At 41.3% G+C, this 21,393-nt stretch overlaps 1 protein-coding gene across 13 annotated transcripts in view; it reads left to right on the top strand.

Moving 5' to 3' along the window:
- Positions 1-21,393, top strand: part of TTLL5 (tubulin tyrosine ligase like 5) — a 311,249-nt gene that overhangs the window by 125,255 nt on the left and 164,601 nt on the right. For 10 of the 13 annotated variants that reach the window (XM_061156564.1, XM_061156574.1, XM_061156573.1 and 7 more), the window contains one exon: positions 5,044-5,231. In XM_061156564.1, the coding sequence (XP_061012547.1) occupies positions 5,044-5,231 (188 nt within the window). The remainder of the gene's footprint in view (positions 1-5,043; positions 5,232-21,393) is intronic. The other 3 variants (XM_061156572.1, XM_061156569.1, XM_061156566.1) reach the window with 1 other exon arrangement.

Raw genomic sequence — 21,393 nt, 5'->3', positions numbered from 1 at the left:
AAAATAAGCTATAGACACATTAGAAATAATTATTTTAGCAGTATAGATGGCTATAAGGTCAATATTAAAATCCATTAGCAACAAAGAATTAGAAAACTTGTTTTATATTGTGGTAAGACATACATATTGTCATACTTATGGTCAAGAAGCAACAGTTAGAACTGGACATGGAACAACGGACTGGTTCCAAATTGGGAAAGGACTGTATACTGTCACCTTGCTTATTTAACTTATATGCAGAGTACATCATGAGAAATGCTGGGCTGGATGAAGCACAAGCTGGAATCAAGATTGCTGGGAGAAATATCAATAACCTCAGATATGCAGATGATACCACCCTAATGGCAAGAAAGCAAAGAGGAACTAAATGCCTCTTAATGAAGGTGAAAGAGGAGAGTGAAAAAGCTGGCTTAAAACTCAACATTCAAAAAACTAAGATCATGGCATCCGGTCCCATCACTTCATGGCAAATAGATGGGGAAACAATGAAAACAGTGAGAGACTTTATTTTCTTGGGGTTCCACTGCAGCCATGAAATTAAAAGATGCTTTTTCCTTGGAAGAAAAGCTGTGACAAAACTAGACAGCATATTAAAAAGCAGAGACATGACTTTGTCCACAAAGGTCCATCTAGTCAAGGCTTTGTTTTTTCCAGTAGTCATGTATGGTTGTGAGATGGACCATAAAGAAGGCTGAGCACTGAATAATTGATGCTTTTGAACTGTGGTGTTGGAGAAGTCTCTTTTTTTTTTTTTTTATTATTAGTTGGAGGCTAATTACTTCACAACATTTCAGTGGGTTTTGTCATACATTGATAAGAATCAGCCATAGATTTACACGTATTCCCCATCCCGATCCCCCCTCCCACCTCCCTCTCCACTCGATTCCTCTGGGTCTTCCCAGTGCACCAGGCCCGAGCACTTGTCTCATGCATCCCACCTGGGCTGGTGATCTGTTTCACCATAGATGGTATACATGCTGTTCTTTTGAAACATCCCACCCTCACCTTCTCCCACAGAGTTCAAAAGTCTGTTCTGTATTTCTGTGTCTCTTTTTCTGTTTTGCATATAGGGTTATCGTTACCATCTTTCTAGATTCCATATATATGTGTTAGTATATTGTAATGTTCTTTATCTTTCTGGCTTACTTCGCTCTGTATAATAGGCTCCAGTTTCATCCATCTCTTTAGAACTGGTTCAAATGAATTCTCTTTAATGGCTGAGTAATATTCCATGGTGTATATGTACCATAGCTTCCTTATCCATTCATCTGCTGATGGGCATCTAGGTTGCTTCCATGTCCTGGCTATTATAAACAGTGCTGCGATGAACATTGGGGTGCACATGTCTCTTTCAGATCTGGTTTCCTCAGTGTGTATGCCCAGAAGTGGGATTGCTGGGTCATATGGCAGTTCTATTTCCAGTTTTTTAAGAAATCTCCACACTGTTTTCCATAGTGGCTGTACTAGTTTGCATTCCCACCAACAGTGTAAGAGGGTTCCCTTTTCTCCACACCCTCTCCAGCATTTATTGCTTGTAGACTTTTGGATAGCAGCCATCCTGACTGGCGTGTAATGATACCTCATTGTGGTTTTGATTTGCATTTCTCTAATAATGAGTGATGTTGAGCATCTTTTCATGTGTTTGTTAGCCATCTGTCAGTCTTCTTTGGAGAAATGTCTGTTTAGTTCTTTGGCCCATTTTTTGATTGGGTCATTTAAACTATAAAACACTGATGAAAGAAATCAAAGAGGACACAAACAGATGGAGAAACATACCGTGTTCATGGATTGGAAGAATCAATATTGTCAAAATGGCTATTCTACCCAAAGCAATCTATAGATTCAATGCAATCCCTATCAAGCTACCAACGGTATTTTTCACAGAACTAGACCAAAGAATTTCACAATTTGTATGGAAATACAAAAAACCTCGAATAGCCAAAGTAATCTTGAGAAAGAAGAATGGAACTGGAGGAATCAACCTGCCTGACTTCAGACTCTACTACAAAGCCACAGTCATCAAGACAGTATGGTACTGGCACAAAGACAGAAATATAGATCAATGGAACAGAATAGAAAGCCCAGAGATAAATCCACGAACCTATGGACACCTTATCTTTGACAAAGGAGGCAAGGATATACAATGGACAAAAGACAACCTCTTTAACAAGTGGTGCTGGGAAAACTGGTCAACCACTTGTAAAAGAATGAAACTAGAACACTTTCTAACACCATACACAAAAATAAACTCAAAATGGAGAAGTCTCTTGAGCATGCTTTGGATTGCAAGAAGATCCAACCAGTCAATTCTAAAGAAAATCAGTCCTGAATGTTCATTGGAAGGACTGATGCTGAAGCTGAAGCTCTGATACTTTGGCCACCTGATGCAAAGAGCTGACTCCTTAGAAAAGACCCTGATGCTGAGAAAGACTGAAAGCAGGAGAAGAGGATGACAGAGGGCAAGATGTTTGGGTGGCATCACTGCCTCAATGGACATGAGTTTGAGTAAGCTCCGGGAGATGGTGAAGGACAGGGATGCCTGGCGTGCTGCAGTCCATGGGGTTGCAAAGAGTTGGACGTGACTGAGTGACCGAACAACAACAGAGACATGCATAATATAAAATTTACCGTTTTGTCTATTTTTAAGTGTTCAGGGGCATTAAATGCATTCACACTGCTGTACAACCATATCACCACGAAATGATGTTTTATAAAACATTTGCATAAAGACTATAAGCTGTCTAGGCATAAATTTAGGAAAGACTTACAAAGAAATTTTTTAAGACTTTGTTGAGAGACAGAGAAAACATAAATATATAAGTAGACTGTGCTTGGATGGAAAGACTTAATATCATAAATGTTTTCATCAAATTTATCTCTGAATTCAATACAATTCCAACCAAAATCTCAACAGTTGTGTTGTACTTGATGAGGCTCTTCTAAAACGATAATGGAAAGGCAAAAGACCAAGGGTAGTGAGAACCTACTGAAGAAGGCAAAATGGTGGACAAATATCTTAATAAGGATATAAAGATATGATCATTAAGAAAATACAGTGTTGGAAAAAGTGCAGAGTGACCAGTGGAGCAGAATAGAAAATTGGAAACAATCACAAATAGATGAAACTTTGATATATGACAGATGGAAAACGATGCATTTTTCAATAAATGGTGCTGGGACACCTGGTTATCCATACAAGAGCAAAAGTGAAATTAGATCCCTGCCTCATACTATCTGTATAATCAATCTCAGATGCAAACTTTAAACTCTAGAATAGATTAGAACATCTTTAATAACTTATGGTAGGAAACGAAAGTAAAAACATAAGCAAGCCTCCTTTAGAAGGAAAAAAGGACAACCCAATAATGGTATCAGAAAAGAGGTAACGTGCTCAACAGCATTATTAATCAGATGAATATAAGTGAAAACTACAGTGAGATCTTCCACCCTCTTAAAAGAGGGAAGAATTAAGATATTTGACAATACTAAGTGTTGGAGGGAATATTGATCAGCAGGAAGGCTTGTATTTTGTTTGTGGTAGTGTAAAACATACTGTTTTGTTGTTATCACATAAATTTTTAAATTCATATACTCTCTGACTCAACTTCTAGCCACATACACAAGAGAAGTTCTTCCACACATGCTCTAGGACATGTACACAAGAGTGTTCACAACAGAACTGTTTACAGTAGCAATAAGCTTGCAATAACCAAAATAACCATCAATGAGGAAATAGAAAAATAAGTTGTAGTGTATTTCCAAAATGGAATACCTCGCACCATGTAAAGTTAATGAATTTCAGCTATACTGAGAAAGGATAAATATTAGAAGTATGGTATTAACAAAAACAAGTCCCAGGAAATTACTACAGTAAGATACCATTTTTATAGAGCTCAAAAACAAGCAAACTTAACTGTTTTAGGTATGCCTACACACACAGAAATGAAAACTAAAACTATATTTTAAAAAAAGAAGGGGATGAATGATAAGGGGAGATTAAGAATGAGAAGGAATCCATGGGTTGATACATGTTAATATGACTTAGGTAGTCAGTTCATTATATGTTTTATAACTTCTACATCTATTGTAGATAGTATTTTATATGTGTCAAATAATATAATAAAGCTGTGTCATCAAATGGTATATACAAGGATGATCATGGTTATATAAGCATTAATAAGACAGAAAGGAAGCACATAGTGTTTCCACTTTTCTGAGTTTTTAATTTTTTTTCCTATGAATTGTGTGACTTATCATAGAACAAATATGAACCTTGATTTTTTTATTAAATAATTTCTTTTTGCCAAAATTTCAGTGCTCAAAAACAATAGATTTCTCTGATAGTTGAAAGAAGAAAATTGAAATCTGAATGAGAAATTAATTGAAATTTGATAATATAGGATTATTACTGTTTTTCTAAATAAATTCAGTTTTGCTTTTATCCTTCTTTTCCTTTTTGAGCTTTGTAAGAAGGATTATGGGGCTTCCCAGGCGGTGCTGGTGGTAAAGAACCCACTACCAGTGTAAGACATGCAGGTTCAGTCCCTGGGTTGGGAAGCTTCCCCTGGCGGAGGGCGTGGCAACCCATTCCAGTATTCTTGCCTGGAGAATCCCATGGACAGAGGAGCCCGGCGGGCTGTGGTATAGATGATTTGACAGTGCATGCAGCAGACTACTGACAAGTACTGTCACATAACAAGAAAAACAAGAATTAGAATGATTTTCAAGGCTGCACTTTTTTTATTCATTAATTTCAGGATCAATTATTCCCCACTACATATGATGAAAATCTTTTTTGTGTGAAGGATTCATATTATGCAAAAACATAGTTATGGATGCATGTAAGAATTTGGATGCATGTAACAATAGGAAGAGATCCTCGGGTATGATAAGGGTATGCTTTTACTTTTGTGAGCTTTTGAAAATAGTTCATTGTTCTTGTTGTCAAAGATCCCTGGGATTCAGTGAAACATCTATTGGTTGTCTTCATCCTCAGTTTTTCTGATCTTTTTTTCCTAAGTGGATGAGAGCTTTTCTCTTCAGCAGGTTCATGCCACCCAAACAAGCAGCATTCAGGAGTGGCCAGAGCCCAGAAGGAGGGAGAAGACGGCTCTCCATACAGTAGACGGTACAACCCGAGTATGGTCACAGCCGAACTTCAGCGGCTGGCCGAGAAGCAGGCGGCCAGGCAGTATTCTCCTTCCACTCACATCAGCCTCCTCACCCAGCAGGTATGGGCGGTTTGGGGTGTCATGGAGCTTTTAACCAGTGGGTAGGATTAACTCCATGGTACTCTGTCCTTCCCTGTCTTTACTAATGTCCATATGCTGATGCTTATTGAATGAATGTTAGTTGGTTTTTTGAGCTAAAGAATGTTAGCTAAAAGTGTTCGTCTTTAGCTTTAAAGAAAGGATTTCTGTCACAGGTATTGCAAAGTTAAGTCTGCTGCTAGCTGTGATGTACTTATTTCATGGACAAATAGACTCGAATGTTCAGTTGTAAATACACTTTTAAATGATCTTTAAAATAACTTATTTTAAAAATAACTTATCTTTAAAAATAACTTATTTTGTTGGTAAAATTTTCCAATGAGTTCAAGTCTTATAAATCTTTTTACCAGAATGCCATAACATTACCTTTTACTTTTTTTTTTTTTTAACTATACTACCTTTCATCTCTTGATGTCAGGATGTTTTCTGGGCACTGATTAATTAGTTATTTCAATAAGCCCTCACCCAAACTGTATCATTCTCCCCATTTTACAGATGGGGAAAACTGAGGCTAAAAGAGTGATGTAATCAAGGTCATCCAGCAAGCTTAGATGGATACTGGAATTTTGACTTTTATGTTGTATGTATGTTGACTAGCTTACAACACAGTAAAGTTAGATGAAACTTTTAAGAACTGTAGGATTATTTTCACCCTTCTTGCCGATTATCTCTATGGTATTTAACTGGAAGAAGCAGCCATATTTTTTCCTTTTTCTTAATGCAAAATGGCATCAGAATCCTCCAAAGGAATCATAATTCAAGTCCAAAGTTACAGTTTTCTGCATCTTCATGGTGTCACACTCTTTAATTGGTGACAACTCTCTGTGCTGTGCTAAGTCACTTGAGTGTGTCTGACTGTGTGTGGCCCCATGAACGGTAGCCCGCCAGGCTCCTCTGTCCACGGGATTCCCCAGGCAAGAATACTGGAGTCCGTTGCCATGCTCTCTCCAGGGGATCGAATCCACGTCTCTTATGTCTCTTGCATTGGCAGGCAGGTCCTTTACCACTAGCGTGACCTGGGAAGCCTGACACTCCTCTACTGATAATCAAATCTAGGGAAAAAGTGAAGCCGTAGACTACTTCAAGTGCATGTTCAAAGCGGGCAACACACTGCTCCCTGGCGGTGCCCTACTTTTCTGTGTAAAATTATGGGCCATAATTCAAGGTAAGCCTTAGCTTTACTTCTGCCTCATCCCAAAATGTGAGGTCGTAATGAATTTTCTTTTTCAAATCTCTTAATACTTTGAAGGGAGTAAATAAGAAAGCCTAATGTGAATTAGGAAGTGAAGAATCTTGTACAGGCAGTGTTGAGACTTGAAAGGAATTAATAGTTAGATTTTAGTGACAGAATGATGTGAAAAGAAAATAAAATGAGAAGGAATTGTGAAATGTGCACTGGCTATGAGGAGGGGGAAGGACCGGTGATCTGCTACACTGTTTTCACTGGGTCACTGACTAGGGTATGTTTCTAGTTTTTAATGAGCAACTAGAAGCACTAGACCTCAGGTATGACCTAAATCAAATCCTTTATGACTATACAGTGGAAGTGAGAAATAGATTTAAGGGACTAGATCTGATAGACAGAGAGCCTGAACTATGGACGGAGGTTCATGACATTGTACAGGAGACAGGGAGCAAGACCACCCCCAAGAAAAAGAAATGCAAAAAGGCAAGATGGTTGTCTGAGGAGGCCTTACAAATAGCTGTGAAAAGAAGAGAAGCAAAAAGCAAAGGAGAAAAGGAAAGATACTCCCATTCGAATGCAGATTTCCAAAGAATAGCAAGAGAGATAAGAAAGCTTTCCTCAGTGATCACTGCAAAGAAATAGAGGAAAATAATAGAATGGGAAAGACTAGAGATCTCTTCAAAAAAATTAGAGATACCAAGGGAACATTTCATGCAAAAATGGGCTCAATAAAGGACAGAAATGGTATGGACCTAACAGAAGCAGAAGATATTAAGAAGAGGTGGCAAGAATACACAGAAGAAATGTACAAAAAAGATCTTCACGACCCAGACAACCACGATGGTGTGATCACTCACCTAGAACCAGACATCCTGGAATGTGAAGTCAAATGGGCCTTAGGAAGCATCACTATGAACAAAGCTAGTGGAAGTGATGGAATTCCAGTTGAGCTATTTCAAATCCTGAAAGATGATGCTGTGAAAGTGCTGCACTCAGTATGCCAGCAAATTTGGAAAACTCAGCAGTGGCCACAGGACTGGAAAAGGTCAGTTTTCATTCCAATCCCAAAGAAAGGCAATGCCAAAGAATGCTCCAACTACTGCACAATTGCACTCATCTCACACACTAGTAAAAGTAATGCTCAAAATTCTCCAAGCCAGGCTTCAGCAATACGTGAACCGAGAACTTCCAGATGTTCAAGCTGGTTTTAGACAAGGCAGAGGAACCAGAGATCAAATTGCCAACATCTGCTGGATCATCAAAAAAGCAAGAGAGTTCCAGAAAAACATCTATTTCTGTTTTAGTGACTATGCCAAAGCCTTTGACTGTGTGGATCACAGTTTATTAAACTGTGGAAAATTCTTAAAGAGGGGAATACCAGACCACCTGACCTGCCTCTTGAGAAACCTGTATGCAGGTCAGGAAGCAACAGTTAGAACTGGACATGGACCAAGAGACTGGTTCCAAATAGGAAAAGGAGTATGTCAAGGCTGTATATTGTCACCCTGCTATTTAACTTATATGCAGAGTACATCATGAGAAACGCTGGGCTGGATGAAGCACAAGCTGGAATCAAGATTGCTGGGAGAAATATCAATAACCTCAGATATGCAGACAACACCACCCTTATGGCAGAAAGTGAAGAAGAACTAAAGAGCCTCTTGGTGAAAGTGAAAGAGGAGAGTGAAAAAGCTGGCTTAAAGCTCAACATTCAGAAAACTAAGATCATGGCATCTGGTCCCATCACTTCATGGCAAGTAGATGGGGAAACAGTGGCTGACTTTATTTTTTTGGGCTCCACAATCACTGCAGATGGTGAATGCAGCCACGAAATTAAAAGACACTTACTCCTTGGAAGGAAAGTTGTGACCAAACTAGACAACATATTAAAAAGCAGAGACATTGCTTTGCCAACAAAGGTCCGTGTAGTCAAGGCTATGGTTTTTCCAGTCGTCATGTATGGATGTGAGAGTTGGACTATAAAGAAAGCTGAGCGCCGAAGAATTGATGCTTTTGAACTGTAGTCTTGGAGAGGATTCTTGAGAGTCCCTTGGACTGCAAGGAGATCCAACAGGTCCATCCTAAAGGAAATCAGTCCTGCCTGAATATTCATTGGAAGGACTGATGTTGAAGCTGAAACGCCAATACTTTGACCACCTGATGCAAAGAGCTGACTCATTTGAAAAGACCCTGATGCTAGGAAAGATTGAAGGCAGGAGGAGAAGGGGATGACAGAGGATGAGATAGTTGGATGGCCTCACCGACTCAGTGGAGATGAGTTTGAGTCAACTCCGGGAGTTGGTGATGGACAGGGAGGCCTGTTGTGCTGCAGTCCGTTGGGTCGTGGAGAGTCGGACACAACTGAGTGACTGAGTTGAACTGAACTGAGAAGCACCGAGACGTTAAGAAATTTTCTCTGCAATTGTGCTAGAAGACATTGGCAATATCAGCGCTTACATATTTTCATCTCCTATCATTTGGTAGACTACAGAGCTTGCCAAAATGAAAGGATCCTGATCCTGTGGGAATCCAAGGTGATTGTATCCTTATCAGAAGATCATTCCCATTCAGTCTATTTCATCTAAGAAGAATTTAGTGGCAGTGAATTAAAATTCCATCAGACTTCCCTTTATAGGGATCTAAACTCACTTAGATGTTGGCCTTAAGTTTTTGCTTAATAAACAGGGTGGTTAGTGCAGTACTGAGGGAGGGATTGTAGTGGGAAGGGAACTGGATTAGCCGTCTAAAGACCTGCCTTCTTCTACTAGCTGTGCGATCTTGGGCAATTCACTCAAATTGTGTACACCTCACGGTCTTTGTTGATGAAGAAAATACAACAAAGTCATGAGGGCAGTATGCAAAAACCTTTCTGTAAAGTCTAAATGCTGTATGCTTGGAAAAGATTGCTCCTTGAACTGTAGAAGGCTCTTAATAACTAATGGTTTGTGATTTGATTTGAAGTCAGTTTTTTAATAAAACATTGTGTTACCAAAACGAATGCTGCTCTTGAAAAGTTCAAGTTATGTGTTGTGTTATTTCTCCTCAGAGAAAGTAATTCCTTAATTTGGAATTTGGGGAATTCTCCTGTTGCTCTTTTTCTGGTAAATAATAACATGTTATAATGACTTAATATGGGCCCTGGGACATCTGTTTACCAGCCATTTCCTTTTGCTCCTAGCTGTGTTTGAAATAAAGTACCTTGGTTGCTTAGTCACTGAGGCAAGTGATAAGGTGTCTGGTTCTGGTGAGAGGTGGGCCTCCAGTCAGAACGTGCTGAAAGCTCTGCTCTCCTCTCCGGACTCGGGGTGTGAACCTTCAGCTCAGCTCACAAGAAGCAACTCCGTGTACAGTAATTCTTCAAATGTTTCTAATTTCCTCTTGTCTGTCATTATTTCCTTATTTTCAATTCCTATTTTGCATCTGTGCTTTTTTTCATGAATGTTTTCTTTCCTCCTTCCCTGTTCAATAGGATGTATTCTTTCTGTTTTTTAGTTGGTTATCTTGTTGTTTTATCTTTGCTAACTTCCTTCCTTCTGCATCCTATAGCTTTATTTTGTTATTTCCTCCCAGTTTCTTGAATTGAGTACTTCCTTTGTTTTCACTCATTTCTTTCTTTCTTTTATTTAAAGCTGTGGATTTTCCTGTGGGTCTTGCTTTAATTATATGCCATGTTGTTGTTCAGTTGCTGAGTCGTGTCCTATTCTTTGTGACCCCGTGGACTGCAGCACACAGGCTCCCCTGTCCTTCACTATCTCCCAGAGTTTGCTCAAACTCATGTCCATTGAGTCGGTGATGCTATCTAACCATCTCATCTTCTGTTGCCCCCTCCTCCTGTTGCCATCAATTTTTCCCAGCATCTGCCTTCAATCTTTACCAGCATCAGGGTCTTTTCCATTGAGTCAGCTCTTTACATCAGGTGGCCAAAGTATTATATTCCATAAGCCCTGATATATATCTCTATATTACTTTTCTTGGCAAAGTGTTAAGAGATCTTCCACTAAATAAGGTATGCTGATTTTAAATTTTCATGCTATTTTGGAAGATGAGTATAAAAAAAAATTGAAATTTGGGGCTTGCCTGGTAGTCCAGCAGTTGAGACTCTGTACTTCCATCACAGGGGGCGTGGATTCATTCCCTGGTCAGGGAACTAAGATCCCGCATGCTGTGTGGCACGGCCCCCCTCCCCCCAAAAATTGAAATTTGAGGGAATTTCTGAAAAACAGTTCCTTTATTTTGTCTATGATTTCAGCTACTTGCCCATTAAAGCTTTTAGTCGCATTTTCCATAAAACTTTTTATTCAAATGCATTCTTTTAACTCATTCATTCAAAAACATTTTATTACACTCTTAGGAGTGTTCCAAACCTTAATGCTGAGCCGTAGGGATGATACAAGACAGTAGATCTCAGTGTGAAGTAACTCACAGTATGGTAAGGGAGACAGCCACATAACACATGATAGAATGTGTTATGGAATGTACTAGCGTGGGATATGCACAGATGTTTCTAGGGAATAACAAAACCACCAGAGGGTACCTAACCCAGCATGTGGGTGGGAGTGGGAGTGCCAAAGCCGCCTTCTTGGAAGAGATTACCCCTACACTGAATCTTCAGGGAGGGCAGGTGGGTGGCGGAAGAAGGGTGGGGCAGGCTCCAAAATAAAAGCTTGCATGTGTGTACATGGGGAACCAGAAAGCTGGTGGTTGTCGATGTTGGAGGACAGGGAGTCAGCAGAAAGCAGCTGAAATGGACGCTGGAGGAGGAGACAAGGGCTGATTCAAGGAGAGCTTTGAATGACCTGTGAAGGAACTCGGCTCTTTATCTCAGCAATGACCGGGAGCCACAGAGACAAATGGGCCTTGCCTTTTCACTGTTTCACTTAGGTAGCTGGGAGGAGGATGGGTTGCAGGATGAAGCAATGCCATCCCCTTTTCCTCCCTGCTTGCTGGTGAAGATGCTGAGGAACAGTGAATTAGCCAAAAGAGAAGAAAGCAAAGTCCTCAGACAACCTACAAATTTGATTATAAAACTTTGAGTTGCCCATCATTTCCATTAGAGGCTAGACTCTTACGAATTTATTTGGCTAAAAGTAGGACCTCATTTATCTCGTAATACTTTTACTATTTCTGCTATGATTTAAGTTTATTTATAGCCTAGAGCATACAAGAATATTGACCTCGCCCTGCCACCACTAAGTGGCCACCGTGGCCACTTTGGAAGTGTTTGCATGTACTTGGAAACTAGAGTTACGTGTTCTCCACATAGGATTACTCAACCTCACACATCTGAGCAGAGAGAAGGTCGGATTTAGTTCTTTCCCTTGGCACGTGAGAGGCTGGTTATCTTTGGGGGCTGGGAGCCTTTGGAAATGAGTGTGTACATCCCTGAAAGCAGGGTGCTCTAAAAGCATCTTTCGCTGGTTGGGGAGAGAGCCCTGTGGTAGGTAGCTGACAGTGTGGCGCTGGAGTAACAACTTGACTGTGAGATCTCACTATCTCTTCCTCACCCCCATGCCAGGAGAGGTGTGCTTTCCAGCTGCAGCCCTCTGCATACACAGAAGCAGCCCTCTGTGGGTAGCGCTGTCAGTGAACAGAAGAATGTGGCAGAGGAGCCCAGCTCTGCAGTGAGGAGAGGGAGGTGGGGAGACAGAGCGAGCGCCGGCCTCTCTGTGCGGGTCGGTGTGAGATCGCAGGACCAGCTATCGCTAGGAGCAGCTCCAGCGCCTCCAGCCTGGGAGTTTAATCAAAGGGATAACAGCCGACCACCCAGGCGAGGCTCCGGTGCTAGCAAATGTGCTGTGTCAGGCTCTGTTCCTGGCCAGCCAGTGCCCGGGATGTGGCCGGGCCTCCTGGAAATATGCTGACAGATACATAGGAGGGAGGCGATGCCTTTTACTTCTCCCATTTTTCATTTAGATGGAGAGGAGAAAAGAAAAGCATTCAATGTCTTTTTACTTTTGCTCCTCACCCTGCCCCTTTCCCGCCTAGTCCTAGAGAAGGGCATCCACTCAGGTCGAGAACATTGGCTCACACCGCTTACCCATCCGTTTGCACTCAAGGAGTTCTTTGATCATTTCTTCTGCTTCAGCAGTTTCCATTGTGATCCTGCTCATTTCTTCAGGGTCCAGGGTGGACCTGGAGTAAATCTCAGTTTCAGAAATTTCTATTTGAAGGTGAAGCTGGCAGAGAGGAAGCGCGATTTCTTGATGTGGTTACAGGTGTTTTCCAGGATTGACGCCAGCGGCCCTCAGTTATCACACGCTTGGGCATTCAGTACCGGAAATGCTCTTCCTGCCTCCTGACCGTATGTGACACGTTTGAACTATTGTCCATTTGCGTTCTGATTTTGTAATTTTTTTCCCCGTAAGTGTAGCTTCTTTGGTTCTGTATTTTTCTGGGTAGAAAAGTTGTGCTTCTTTGTGTCATATACTTTCCTTTTCTCCATTTCTAGAAAAAGAAAAAGGTACATGGAAAAAGCAGAAGCCCTTGGGTCAGTGAAACTTTGGACAAGTTGTTTAAATTCCTGGTGCCTTAATTTTCTTCGGTGTCAAGTGGAGTAATTACAGTGTCAAGACGAAGTCTCCTGGACCCTTGTGCCTCCCTGCCCTAGGTCGTAGCACTAGTTGATCCTATCACTTCCCTAGCTCTTCTGTGTCTCTTCAGGCTTTAAACTCCCAATTTTCCTTAGATCTTTGGCCTACTGATGGTCCCTTGTTCTAAAATAACCTTTCTTTATCTCTTACCATTTTGACTCTTTCTCAGAGGTCTTCCCAGGTGGCTCAGTGGTAAAGAATCCACCTGCCAGTGCAGAGGACACGGGTTCAATCCCTGGGTTGGGAAGACTCCCTGCAGAAGGAAATGGCAACCCACTCCAGTGTTCTTGCCTGGGAAAGCCCAAGGACAGAGGAGCCTGGCAGGCTACAGTCCATGGGGGTCACAAAACAGTCGGACATGACTGAGCAGCTAAACAAAACAGTAACTCTCAGAGGTCACCGATGACCCTGGCATCACCAGCTTCAGTTACCTATTATTAATCCTCATTCTCTTTTAGTACATGGCACTATTATTGACTGTCTCCTTCCTGAAAACTTCCCTTAGCTTCTCCAGCCCTTCAGTAATTCCTTTGAGAGCTGATCCTATACATCCCCCCTAAAAACTAGATTCCACTTTCCACATTTTTAAAAAGCTACTGGTATTTAGACCTGAATTGTATAAACTGACAACAGCAGAGTCTTTCTGACTAAAGAAGGGGGTTGATGCCTGGGCATCTGTTTCCCCCTATTCTTACAGGTATCCTTCAACATGCATCTGAATTCCAGAGCTCACCTGAACTTTATGCCTCTCTGTAGTATCTCACTCTGGGTAAATTTCCTCTTGCCATAGCTTTATCTAGTACTGGCCTGAAAATTGCTCCCAAATATATATCTTTAGTTTGAACCTGTTTTCTGAGCGTCATGTCCAGATTTCCAACTGCCTGCTAGCCATCTCCATCTAACTGTATTGCAAGAACCCAGAATATTCAATGTACGTTTTAAGCATGTTTTAAAAATACTCAAAATATGTTCAGTGTATCTGAAACTTACCTGTTCTTCTCCCCTTTCCCCTCTCTGCATCAGGGACACTGCAGTTCTCCTAGGGGCTTAGGTATGGACCCTTCAGTTCATCAGCTTCTCTGTTTCCTCATTCTCTCTATGCCAGGGCAGTTGTTGCCAGTTCTCATTGAGTCTGACTATAATTTCTGTGATATGTATCTTCTCTTGTTCACATCTGCTGTTCTGCTTAAGGACTTAATTATCTCTGGACTGGATCACTACAGTTACCTCCTAAATGGTCTCCCAGCCTTTCTCCTCTATTCACCCTAGTCTTTGTTCTAAAGGAATCTTTCTAAATCACCAGTCTGATAATGATACTCCTTTGCTCAAGAATCTTGAATGGAATCCTGTTATCTTCAAAGTGAAGCCCCAGCTACTGAATGTTAGTCAAAGCCTTTATGTAGAATCCAGCTCCAGGTTACTTCTCCAACCTGTCTCCTTCCCGTGACAGAGGTTTTTGTGCAGCTCATCCAGAATTTTCTTAGTCTCCGTTCCTTAATTTATGTTATCTTCTCTTGGGAAATGTTCCACAGTCAACACTACATGAACCGAGAACTTTCAGATGTACAAGCTGGATTTAGAAAAGGCAGAGGAACCAGAGATCAAATTGCCAATATCTGTTGGATCATAGAAAAAACAAGGGAATTTCAGAAAAACATCTACTTCTGCTTCATTGACTATGCTAAAGCCTTTGAGTGTGTGGATCACAACAAACTGGAAAATTCTTAAAGAGATGGGAATACCAGACCACCTGACCTGCCTCTTGAGAAATCGGTATGCAGCTCAAGAAGCAACAGTTAGGACTGGACATGGAACAATGGACTGGTTCAAAATTGGGAACTGAGTATGTCGAGGCCCTATTTTGTCACCTTGCTCTTTTAGCTTGTAAGTACATCATGTGAAATGCTGGGCTGGCTGTAGTAGCACAAGCTGGAATCAAGACTGCTGGGAGAAATATCAACTTCAGATATGCAGATGATACTACCGTATGGCAGAAAGCGATAAGGAATTAAAGATCCTCTTGATGAAGGTGAAAGAGGAGAGTGAAAAAACTGGCTTAAGACTCAACATTCAAAAAACTAAGATGGCATCTGGTCCCATCACTTCATGGCAAATGGATGGGAAAAACATGGAAACAGTGGCAGATTTTCTTTTCTTGGGCTCCAAAATCACAGCAGATGGTGACTGCAGCCATGAAATTAAAAGATGCTTGCTCCTTAGAAGAAAAACTGTGGCAAAGCTCATCAGTGCATTAAAAAGCAGAGACATCGCTTTTCTGGCAAAGATCCATCTAGTCAGAGCTGTGGCTTTTCCAGTAGTCATGTATGGATTTGGGAGTTGGACCTCTCACAGGCTCAGCACCAAAGAATTGATGCTTTCAAATTGTGAAGCTGGAGAAGACTGTTGAGATTCCCTTGGATAGCAAAGAGATCAAACCAGTCAATCCTTAAGGAAGTCAATCCTGAATATTCATTGGAAGGACTGATGCTGAAGCTGAAGTTCCAATACTTTGGCTGCCTGATGCAAAGACCCGATTCATTGGAAAAGATTATGATGCTGGGAAAGATTGAGGAAGGGAGAAGGTGGTGACAAAGGACTAGATGGTTGGATGGCATCACTGACTCAATGGACATGAATTTGAGCAAACTCCAGGAGATAGGGAAGTCTGGCCTGCTGCAGTCCATGGGGTCACAAAGAGGTGGACACGACTTAGTGACTGAACAACACCGTGTATAACTGTATACATTTGTCCAGGCTCAGTGTAAGTGCCGCTTCTCTCATAGGCATGCCATTTCATTCGCCATACAGTTATTTGTGTTTGTCCAGGTAGCTCTCTCCTTTAATGAACAGTGAGCTCTTTGGAGGCCGTATCCTTTGCTGCCTCAGAACCTAACTCATGGGTAGTACTCAGTAAATGTGCTAATTCTACTGGACTATAAGGTACTTGATTAAGGGTGGAAAGTGACCATGTCCATTTTTTCACCAGTTTTCCCAACCTGGGTATATAGTGTGGATTTGATACATATTTTTAAAATAAATGAATGAATAAGCCCCTGCCACCCCAGCCAGACGTCATCTTTCCATAGTCCATGTCCGTAGCCCTTCATTAGTCATTCCCTATGACAAAATATGTTATAGTTTTGCATTTCTTCTTTTCTATTGAGTTATAAACTATGTGATGGTGTTCTTTTTAACCCATCATCCAGCACTTGGTATGCACTTATTACATGCTTGCTAAATGGAAAAGAATTTCTCTTCTGTGTTATGTTGGTTTTTACATTCGTTTTAAAAAAACTATTCCTCTTCCATTTTTTTTTTTCATCAACAACACCACACCTGCCCTTCATAATAAAGTAGGTGACATTAGTTGAATGTCTGCTTTGTACTGGATACTGTGGTAAGTTCTTTATATGCATTATCTCTTTAACCTTATGAAGTAGAGACTTTTTTTTAACAGATGAAGAAAATAGCTGAAAGCATAGGTCACTCTGCTGAGGTCACACAAATGGCAAGTGACTGCACCAGGACTCAAACCCAAATCTGACTTCCTACTCTTTCCCTCGGTGCTTTTCTGCCTCTTCTCATTTCACACAGGACTCTCACCTCTCCTTAGACTATAGTGACTGAGCTTAATACTGCTGTAGAGTTGTAGCCAAGCCATCAGATTGTTTGGTAGTGAATTCAGATTCATCACTGAGCAGCCGCCTTAATCCCTGGAGATGCAGTGAGAGTAGATCTGTTTATCATGGTGGTGGCATCCCCCATCGACTCAAAGACTGAATAATGAATTAGAAGTACAAGAAATGGATTTGGCCATCTTGTAAGGTTTTCCAGGAATGTCTTTGGCAATTCTTGATCTGGAACTCTTTGTAGATTTTGGAACACCAAGTGTCTGTGTATATGTATGTTATGTAAGTGACAGCGTTTATGAGAGGACATGACAAGAGAACTTAGTGCTAATGCAGCAGAGCTGCAGAGATTCCTTGCTTTTCCTAACCCCTTTAAAAGTGAGATTAACACTGGAACCCTTATCTCCTGCTGATTAGAATATAAGTTTCTTGAGATTCATTTTATCAGTATCTAGGAACAGGAGACGAAGGTCATGCCCTAAAACATGTTTGTGGTCATGGCTGATGATTTAATACCTGTTCAGAAGTGCCCTTGGAAGAATGGTTTAAAAGTAGCTGTTTAAGGATGATTCTTTTCTTGTTTCTTAATTGAATATATTCTCTAGTATTTATCCAGTGATGCAAATCATGTAATTAAGTACAGATCCAGCACTTTGCATTTTCCTTTTATCTTGAGTGAAATAGATCTTGGTCCAGTGACTTTTTTTTTATTCAAGGATTGCCTTTTGTTCCAGCGATATATGGTAAAACAAGTCAGATAGGACTCACCACTACATTTTTCTATTCCAGATCATTCAGGGCTCCATGGTCAGGGGAATGAAGAGTGCATGACAGACTCAATTGATCCCATCAAATTCTGATGAGCCTTTGTATATGAATGACACAGAGAACGTTGTTCTCAAGATGCTACTGGTGTAGTTCGGAGTACAGTGTGAATACAGCTTTAGAAAAATTGATCTTCGTATCAGTGATATGAAGTGAGTCTTAACCTTTTTGGAGTGAGAGATTCCTTGGAGAACTGAATGCAAGCTACAGTTTTTCTCCTGGAAAAAATGTGCACTCAGAAATGTACATTAATTTCAGAGGGTTCATAAACATTTCCTCCCCCTCCAGCTTGACTTGTTCATGATGCCTGGTGGACCCATGGTCTCCAAGTTGAGAACTTCTGAAAACGTTTAGGTAGTATATGATCATTAATATCAGTAATTTGGCCAAAAGTGATTGCTCTAAATTTGTGATTATATTAGCTTCAGGCATTCTTTGTATATTTCAGTGATACAGCACCCCCTACCCCCAGGCCATAATCTCCATGAAGGCAAGAATTTTTTTAATTAAAAAAAAAAAAAGATTATTCTAGCCTCAGTTCTCAAAAGAATGCCACAGAGTGTTTGATAAATATTTGTTGGATTAATGAAATAATCTTGTGGAACCCCATCTCTAGACCTCATTAGATGACTTAGTTATGATTTTATGGACCATGCTATAATGAGGAGACTGAGCTATGCCAAGATTATAAGCTGCACTGGGAATGCTCCGCCACTGATTTGTTCTCATGTTAAGCTATTACTAAGTCTTTGATGTTGAATTTCCATCTCCGTTTTGATAAATAGGATACCTGAAATTTGCAAACAGCCTTAGTGAACCTCAGTTTGCCTAAGTGAATCTCAACTGGAGTGTTAGCTGTTTGCTGTTTTAGTGTCATGAAAAGCATATGTAGTATATTCATAGACAAGGAATAAAATCTTTATGTTTAAGCTATTATTCGACCCATTTGAGAACTTTGCCCAAAACTTCAAGACCAGGCAGAAATCATCTCTAAAATCATGCAGGTTGATAATAGCAAGAACAACACTTATCTCTCACTCTAGTCACTGATTATTTCATTTCCCCTTATTCCAAAGCAGTCCTTCCCTTATGGTATTTTTAAAAAGAGGTAATTTGGAACCTTTAATTTCCTTGCAAGCCTTCCAGTGACATGAATCACTTTTTAACTCACTGGTGAAACTAGCTGCTAGTTGGAGACTGAGGTGTGTTTGTGAGGGTTATTTGAGACTAGATGAGACCCACTTCATTTATATAAATACTTTTGTGACTGCTGGCTAAACTCCAGGGATACAAAATGGAGTAAGATGCAGTCCTTGTCCTAAGCGAGCATGTAATTTGTGGGGCAAGATAAGTGAATAAACCTATAATTAGAATACAATGCAAAACATGGCATGAAGCTCTTCAACTCTACCATTATGCTCTTGAAACATTGTAATGGCAAGGATCCTTTATAGCTGAGGGAACTCTTCTGTGAAAAATAAATCTTAACATTGGAAAGTAAAGCACAAGGCACTAGCAACAAGATTTCAGGATCCAGCTCTACTGATGTGGTGTGAAGGACCTTCCTAGGGCTAATGGTGAAACCCAAGATAGCCTCTGATTTTTCAGTTTCCAGGTTGGAGATAATTCCTGCCTCTCCTGGCATAGCTGTATCTGTATTTGCTGCTTGTGTTTTCCCAAGCAGCAATGAGACACCTTGGAACTGTGTTAAGAAAGGTGAAAGTCTTGTGAAAATCCATAAGCCCCAGTTAGAGAAAGGTTTTTGCCACTATATTTGTAGACAAGCCATATCTGTAGAAATGTAGAACCCTGGGGCCTGCTGTAAGTGGAGAGTGTCTTGTTCTTGAGGGATTGATGGCACACGCATGCACAGTGGTTCAGTTTGGTTCAGTTGTTCAGTCATATGCGACTCTTTGGGACCCCATGGACTGCAGTACACCAGGCCTCCCTGTGCATCACCAAATCCTGGAGCTTACTCAAACTCATGTCCATTGAGTCGGTGATGCCATCCAACCATCTCATCCTCTGTCATCCTCTTCTCCTCCCATCTTCAATCTTTCCCAGCATCAGGGTCTTTTCCAATGAGTCGGTTCTTCGCATCAGGTGGCCAAAGTATTGGAGTTTCAGCTTCAACATCCGTCCTTCCAATGAATGTCAGGACTGGTGTCCTTTGGGATGGACTGGTTGGATCTCCTTGCTGTCCAAGGGACTCTCAAGAGTCTTCTCCAACACCACAGTTCAAAAGCATCAGTTCTTCTGCACTCAGCTTTCTTTTTGTACTCCAACTCTCACATCCATACATGACCACTGGAAAAACCATAGCTTTGACTAGACAGATCTTTGTTGGCAAAGTAATGTCTCTGCTTTTTAATATGTTGTCTAGGTTGGTCATAGCTTTTCTCTTTCTAAAAGTATGTTTCCCAGTCCTATGTAAGTTCTGGCGGCTCTATGGTGGGGTTAATGGCGACCTCCTCCAAGAGGGCTTATGCCATACCCGGGTCTACTGCACCCAGAGCCCCTGCCCCTGCAGCAGTCCACTGCTGACCCATACCTCCACAGGAGACACTCAGACACAGTTCTGTCGCAGTCTCTGTGGGGTCTCTGGGTCCAGGTGCACACAAGGTTTGTTTGAGCCCTCTGAGCATCTCTGGCGGCACATGCGTGCACAGAAGTAGATGCTAGTTAATGTTGATATGGCAGGGGACTCAGTATCGCAGTAGACACTGGCAACTTATTTTTTTTTTCATTAACCTGTTTTGTCTTTTCAAATGTTTGCTAAAACCTCACTATCCTTAAATGTCAGTTTGTTTGTTTCTGTTGTTCCATGGTAGATCTAGAAGTTATTGAGAAACCATTAAACATTGACTGCAAGAGAACTATGGCTGGAATCCAGATTCCATAGCAGCTAACTTGAGAGTCAAGGGAAGGTTCCCAGAGACGATCTCCCAGGCCAAAGCGTCTCTTAATCACTGCAAGATTTTTGGCTCCAGTCTCCTGAGTAGGAATCCTAGCTTCAGTGACATGGGCCAGATGAGCCAATGTCTTCTTTTGCCTCCAGGTTTCAGGCCTAGACAGAAGCCATCTAGTCTGCCTCCTGGGCACCTCGCTCCTGGCCCACCTCCGTGTCTTGATCCTCAAACCATTTTCCTGTTGAGGGGAGGCATGGAATGAAAAATCTAAGGAAAGGCACATTTTCCCATGAGGTCCTAGAACAAAGCTGGCCTAAGATGCCCACGCTTGGACCTTCCCTTCTTAAATGGTGGGCAGTGCCAACTTGCCTTGTTAGCTGTTTGGGAGGATGTAATCCAAAAGAGGGCTGATTGAAAAAAAGAAAACGTGAACACATGAACTTGAGGGCTTTTATCATCATACTACAAATGCCCTTCTCCAGTTCCAAGGCCCAGTACTCTTCTTCAGCCTTGGGGCGGCGTGGGGGTGGGTGGGTGAGGAGAGACCAGCAAAGTGTGTCCTGCATGCCATCCTTATTATGTCTCGCCTGACTGTGCTGACTCTCAGCCAGACTTCCCTGCTTCCCCACAGTCTTGGCATAGCCCTACTCTGTCAGAATCTGCGAGCCATCTTACTGCTGTCTACTAGATGAAGAGGGTGGAATTCAGGGACCTCCCCAAGGTGTTCTCCTATTGGCTTCCATCTTCCATTGCTCTAAGCTTTAGCCAAATTAGAGTGCTTTCTGTTTCTCAGAGACTCTTCCTGCTTATCTGTCTCTGCATTTTTAATCCTGCCTTATCTTTTCTCCTTGGAGCCACCACCATTCCACCAGCCCCATACCAGTCCTCCTACTTATCATTTTAGAAGACAGTTCATCATTTAGAAGGCAGTTCAACTGCCTTCTTTGAATTTCTTTAATGCCTTTATTATGGCAATTACCATAT

The sequence above is a fragment of the Dama dama genome, chromosome 12 (genome assembly GCF_033118175.1).
Source record: "Dama dama isolate Ldn47 chromosome 12, ASM3311817v1, whole genome shotgun sequence".
NCBI classification, from domain to species: Eukaryota; Metazoa; Chordata; class Mammalia; order Artiodactyla; family Cervidae; genus Dama; species Dama dama.
The sequence above is the reverse complement of the archived record's forward strand: the minus strand, read 5'-3'. Positions and strand labels throughout refer to the sequence as shown.